Source organism: Chenopodium quinoa, unplaced genomic scaffold (genome assembly GCF_001683475.1).
Source record: "Chenopodium quinoa cultivar QQ74 unplaced genomic scaffold, ASM168347v1, whole genome shotgun sequence".
In the NCBI taxonomy this organism is placed as follows: domain Eukaryota; kingdom Viridiplantae; phylum Streptophyta; class Magnoliopsida; order Caryophyllales; family Amaranthaceae; genus Chenopodium; species Chenopodium quinoa.
In genome coordinates this window covers 1316539-1323145 of record NW_018743199.1, presented here as the reverse complement: position 1 = coordinate 1323145, position 6607 = coordinate 1316539, and the positions used below count along the sequence as shown (strand labels likewise).

Below are 6607 nucleotides of genomic sequence, written 5' to 3'. Positions count from 1 at the left end.
ATTTTCAAAATTTTGAATACACCTATATCATTTCGAGCTTCAATTATTGTATCATTACACAAGTTTATGTATTTAAAAAGTATTACTCTGTAAGTAAATTCGTTTCACCGTAAGCCCAGCTACCCAATATAGATAATTTCAAAAAACTAACATATCTAATACGAGTATCTTATATGAAATCTTCAATAATTAAATTATTTAATATGGAGTAACATATATATATGTCTCACTGTGATTCACACAATACATTTTGGAAAACTTATACATAGTATTTCTTACACATTTTAGTTTAATGTTTATCCTAATGAGTAATGACACCACTTATCCTTAGTAATAAATAAAATCGTGAATAATGCATCCATTATTAAGATGTAATTCACTTTATTAAGCCGAGTTAAGATTCTTCTACTTTCTTGTAAGTGTATAACCATATAGATGCTAAACAAAGGAAACTTGATACTTGGTGATCTTTTTCAACTTATTTAATTTATTCCGGCAAAAATGTTCCCAGGGATTAAAATAAATTCTAATAATATACTACGTAATACGAGTAGTAAAATAAAGTAAAATTTAGATCATACAGAATACTCAATAACATAAATAGCGAGTAGAATAAGACAAAATAACATCATTTCAAACTTTAACCAACAAGCTAGTTGACATAAAACTGAGGATTAATTAAAGATGTCATTCTTGACACTCGTATCTTTAATATGTTTGTATAATTAGTACTCGTACCCTGTGCGTTGCCCGTAAAAAAATCAGACCTCTATTTTCTCTCTCCTCCGCCCTTTCTGGGCACCTGTAAACCCAAAAACAAAAGCAAAGCAACAACATAACACCTCCCCACCCCACCTCTCCTCTCTCTTCTTCTTCACCTACTCTCTTCCTCTTCAATGGAGTAGCAGTAGTAGTAGCACAGACAAACTACCCCACTTCAATTAACAAACAATTTTACAAAAACCCACTTCTATAAATCTCATTTTTCCCACCCATTTTCATCATCTCATTTACATGAAGATTACCCCCAATGTCAACCATAATGCCAACCATTCAAACCCATGTTATCGATATTGACCAAGGGATTTCCCGCCGGAGCTCCACCGCCGCCGGCGAGGATTCCGACGAGGAGAGTGTCCGTTGCTCCGACGAAGACAGCAGCAGTAGCTCATCAAGTGAGTCATGTACAAGAGTGATTGTTGTTGGGGTGGGTGAAGTTGTTGGTGGTGAGAAAAGAAGACCCTCTTTGTCTTCTTCTTGCTTGTCGGAATGTTCGGTGGTGGATCTGGAGAAAGACGGCGGTGCTGCGACGGCGACGGCGACGGAGACGGCGGTGGAGACGAAGGTGGCGGTGCATTTGTCGAAAGTGGAGAGAGATTGTAGAATTTGTCATATGAGCTTAGATGTGTCTAAACCTGAATCTGGGTTCCCAATTGAATTGGGTTGTTCTTGTAAGGAGGATTTAGCTGCTGCTCATAAACACTGTGCTGAAGCTTGGTTCAAAATTAGAGGCAATAAGTAAGTTTATTGCATTTTACTCTACTTTATTTTCTAATTTATGTTTTTATTTTGGATTTTTTGCATTTCTTGCTTAATTATAGCTTAATTAATTTATTAAATTATTTTTGTTTTTTTGTTATGCTTTGATTATTGTAGTATGGAGTGTTGTGATTTGTTTATTTATTTTTTGATTATTTTTTCTGATGTTTTGTGTATGTTGAATGGAGTTGAGCTTTGTTACTGTTTATTATGAAAAACCAATGTGTTAATTGCTCATTAGTTGATAAATCAATGGTGATTAGACAGCTAATCACATGATTGGTTGGATATGAAATCGTATTGTTTACGCTTCAAAAACAGAAGGGTCCTTGATTTGGATCATCTGTGAGTGGGTATGACTCGTTTTGAATGCTTTATACTCTGGCTCATAGGGAGGATTTTTATTAGGTAATCCATAAAACTATAAAAAGAGAGTTTGTATTTGATGAAAGGTAGTATATTGGTGCACTAAGAAATAAGAATAGACACATTTTGTGTTTTGGATAAAATAAAGGAGGAAAAATGTTTAAAACATAATAAAGTTGGGTCAAAAATGAATGAGGGAATCAAGTTATTAATAAAGCAAAAGTTGTAAGGACCATGGGGTTCTCTGCTTGTTTATCTAATTAATTAGATTCTCAACTTAATGTCATTACGTATAACTGAAGTTTTGTTTTTTTAAACAATTTATGTGTCGTTTGTGTCGGTAAACCTTCTGTATTTTGTTAATTGTATCTTAAGTTGTTTTAGTCATATATTGATATAGCAACTGCATTTGTTGCATGTGAATACTTTAACTGACTTTTATGAGTTAGGTGTTGTGCTGAAGGTTGTTGTTTCTATTTCCTGTCATGTGAATTACGAAAAACCTTTTTATAATGTTTACTTGATTCTCCTTTATTGTCTGCTCGGATTCTCCGACTTATAGTTGATAAAGATGAAATTTGGTTGTATTTAATGATACCACATATAGAAATTGGTAAGAAGACAGTTTGGGAATTCACTTCCATTTAAAAATATCCTTCTTTTCCTTGCCTCTTGAGATACTTTCTGTAACGAGTACTTGACACTGGATGAAGAGATAAGTAGCAGTTACCTGCTTTGCTAGGCTAACTGCATAAAGTACAGAGTGTTTTTCATAGTAGCTATAACACGTGTGTGAATAAATCTTGCATCATCACAAATTGACATTTGATAATTGATTTGTTGTTACTTATTAGATATTTTTATGCTATTATACTCTAGCATGTCTGGCTGATTTGACCGATTTGGCTATATTTCATCAATTTTGTACTGAGGAAGTTGCTGATAAGTTTTCAAGGCAGACACATTAGACAAGTTCATCACTTAGTAGCTGAATAAAATATCTAAGCTTTGTAAATTTCAGAATGTTAAGTTGTATATTTGCGTTTAATTTTCTACAAAGTAGCTTTTTGTTTGTTTGTCATGTTTTCTAATTTCTGTATGTCACTTGGCCTTTGGGTTGGTTTGTTATGGAAGTGAAAGGAGTCACTAAATGAGAGCAGAAGTTGGTGCGTCTTATATGCAAATATTAATGCACTAATGCCAAGAACCATGATTGTGTTCCACCAAGTTATTGGTAAAGTGTTATTGTTCACGCTCAAAGAGCTGAGTTTAATAGTGGTAACTGGTTAGATACTTTAGAACATTGACAAGTTGTGCAGAAAAGTGCAACTGTTAATTACTTTGTAGCTCTCAAGGATGGTCGTAGTATATAGTTGTCTAAATTGGATGCTAGTTGGTTGACTTCTTTTTTTATACTCCATAGGGTAGTGCTTATCAAGTTCTTTGGTGCTCATACAGCTTATAAAATAATCCAAATACAGCTCTATTTTTTTTAATCAATATAGTAGTTGATGTTCATATGATTTTACTTGTCAAAATTAATTTACTTTTAGATCTCAACTTAAATATGTTTCTATTTTTTAACTCTGTATTTATTTGTTTCTTTTTTATGTGTGTTGCATTGTATTCCTCCTCTCTTGTAAGTTTCGCAGCATTCTTAATTGGCTACTTGTACATAGCATTCTTAGATTCCCTACCCTTTGTCCATTCATGATAGCCTACTTGTAATATACTTTGTATATTTTTGGTCCAATGTAAAATGCCCTTTTGTATTCTGTCAAATAATTAGAGGCTGGACCGCTGGATACAGATATCCTGGAATGGAATTTAAAAAGCTTGATTTACTTACCGAGCATGATTTCTTGATATGGATGGTGATCTACAAATGGAGTTATGATCTAAGCAGCTACTTTTATATGACAATGTGTTACTTATTTGCTTTTGTTCTGCGCCATTTACTTTTTTGCCAATGACCAAGTTTGTAAATTGGCTGGCATTACCTCATCCAGGTCTTTCATCTGTGCAGAGCATGACGTTTTCAAAGTTCAGAACCTAGTGAACGTGTATACCTGAGATGCATAATGTAGGGCTTTGTGGATTTTAGAATCCAAATGCCATTGGTTTTAAGCATAAGCATTTCACTTGATAATCTAAGTCGGTTATAATTGAAACGATCATAGAGGGATATTGGTTTTAAGCATAAGCTGAATCTATGTGTTGGTTGAAAGTGCACCAAAGTGTTAGATGTGTTTTATTGATCCTAATATATAAAAAACCTGTATAGTTCTTCAGTCCAACCTACGGCAGAGGGTAGGAACAAGGAGGAAGTGAAAAAATATATGCCTGGACTTACTGTGCCGTGTATTGGGTTACACTTGATAGTTTTGTCAAGTAATGTATCATAAAATTTCTGTAGATACAATTGTGGTGCTAAACTTAAATTTACTCCCTATAGCTCCTACTTCCAAAGGATAGTGTTAAATAATTTTGGCACTCTGTCCATATATATTACTCTATAATACTCCTGCTTGGTCTTACCCAAAGAAAAGAATAAAGGAAAGAATTCGCGAGAAGAAAGCTATATTGTGAACTAGTTCTGGCTGGAGTGTAGCTCTTTTGTCTATTTGCCGCAAATATATCGCTCCATCTGGCTACAGATCTGTAAAGTTTGACATCTATGGAGCTTTCCTTTTTTCAGTGGAAGGAGCTTAAAGTATGTGGAACTGTACCTAGGAAATGAATTGGAGAAAATGTCTATGTCCTGTTCGTTAAAATTTCTGAAGACGCTGTATATTAGGTGCCTTTTTAGTCTCATGTGTATCAATACTTCTAGTATCACACCCCTTTCGCAGTTATGCCTCCCAGAATTTTCTGGTATGAGAACAAATTATCTTGGAGTGAATTTGCTATGTCAGATTTTTTTGACTGCGTTGTTTTTCCTTTTTCTCTTCTTCAAAATCCTGGCTTTTTTGCACAGTTCTTCAGAGAACTATTCTCATCTCAGCAGCTGCTTGATGTCAACTTTCTTTCCTGTGCCTGACTGATCTAAACTTGTTTTTCATTTCAATTTGATGCAGAACCTGCGAGATATGTGGTTCAACAGCTCGCAATGTAGTTGGTGTAAATGAAGTCGAACTAATGGAGCAATGGAATGAGGCTCAAGATCCCGCACCCACAGCTGCTCCTCCTCATCCAGCTGAGACTCGGCATTTCTGGCAAGGGCATAGGTTTCTGAATTTCCTGCTTGCCTGTATGGTCTTTGCCTTCGTCATCTCTTGGCTCTTTCACTTCAATGTTCCGTCTTAAGATTCCTGTACAGAAGCAAGGGCAAGTTGTTGTAATGTTCCAAGAAAAAAAGAAAAAAAAAAAAAAAAAGCATAAAAGGTTTCTGCAAAGGCTCCATCAGCAAAATGCAGGTATCCTTGTACTCCATCCGCACCTCAAGCATGCCTTATAGCAGCATTAGGCAAGGTTTGTTTATAGTATTAGGTTAGCCCCAAGAGCTTTTTAGCGAATAGCTCAATCTTACTTCTTGTTGTATCAATTATGCAATCTGTCTCAAGGACATGTTAGGAATTCATCACCATTGTCTGTCATGTTGTAATTTGTTAAGACTCCCTCTGTCCTCGGCATTTCACTGGGAAGAACTTCACCCAAGTGTAAAAGAATCCTTCATAGAGGATAAAAGAGATCCTCCTGCTTCCCAGTAATGTATTTGCTATTTGCAACTGAAATCGAGTTTCGTGCAGGAATAGTTGAAATGAAATGACTAATTCATCCTTGTTGTCAAGAGATGCTTTGTTATCCCAAAAGTAAAATAGATTTTGCTAGTTATCTTTCATTATCCTATCCAAAAGTAGACGATGCATGTTCATAGCATCTGCTGCAATGCCTGTAAAACACTAGAAGAGTGTTATGCAGTCATTTAAGATAAGTTGGTTTTTTTTTTTTTTTTTTTTTTTTTTTTTTTTTTTTTTTTTTTTTTGGAATTTTAGTTTATATTTTTCAATTATTTTGTATTTTTACTTACCTACTATGTTGTGATTGTAAATTTGTAAGGTTACATATGATTAATATGAATGATATGATACAATTAGTGGATGCCAATAGCTTGGCTGATTAAAGTTTTGGCGCGGTGCCTATGACTTCAATTAAATCACGTCTACAATATTGTTTTTTTTACGACTTTTCTACAGCGAATAAGAAAAAATAAAATAAAAAATGTGCAACACATTAAAGCCAAGGTTGTCTAAACAAGGTTTGAAAGACAGGTGAATTGGCAAAAGTGCCTTTGGTTAGTGGTGTTATTGACATTTTTAATGATACTAAATGTTATGTTATTTCCTGTTAAATCGATGTGGATTATGGCTGTAAATGGGGCTCAATGTGTCATTAAATCACAATTTCAAAGAGTTGGGCCTACCTTAATTAGACTTATAAACACCATTTAGCTGTGTTTCCATCTACTTTTAACTGGAAAGTCATAAATTGGACCATTTTGAGAATTATTTTTTTATTCCGTCTTTCAGGTCCCTATGTAATACTCATTGAATTCTTCAATAATAATAATAATAATAATAATAATAATAATAATAATAATAATAATAATAATAATAATAATAATAATAATAATAATAATAATAATAATAATAATACTCCTTGAAGATATTTTATTACTTTAGCTTGAGGAATTTAACTTATT

At 33.9% G+C, this 6607-nt stretch overlaps 1 protein-coding gene across 1 annotated transcript; it reads left to right on the top strand.

Annotated features, from left to right (window-relative positions):
• The first annotated feature begins 699 nt into the window (after positions 1 to 699).
• On the top strand, positions 700 to 5697 carry LOC110733375. Its single transcript, XM_021913414.1, has 2 exons — positions 700 to 1518; positions 4983 to 5697. The coding sequence occupies exons 1-2, from the start codon at positions 1031 to 1033 to the stop codon at positions 5209 to 5211; spliced, it is 717 nt and encodes a 238-aa protein (XP_021769106.1). The 5' UTR covers positions 700 to 1030; the 3' UTR covers positions 5212 to 5697.
• The last annotated feature ends 910 nt before the right edge of the window (positions 5698 to 6607 follow it).

Excerpts from the sequence above, each read along its gene's own strand:
- LOC110733375 (XM_021913414.1), top strand. The coding sequence starts at position 1,031 with ATGTCAACCATAATGCCAACCATTCAAACCCATGTTATCGATATTGAC. Across the intron at positions 1,519-4,982 it reads TTCAAAATTAGAGGCAATAA|AACCTGCGAGATATGTGGTT; the intron begins GTAAGTTTATTG and ends AATTTGATGCAG.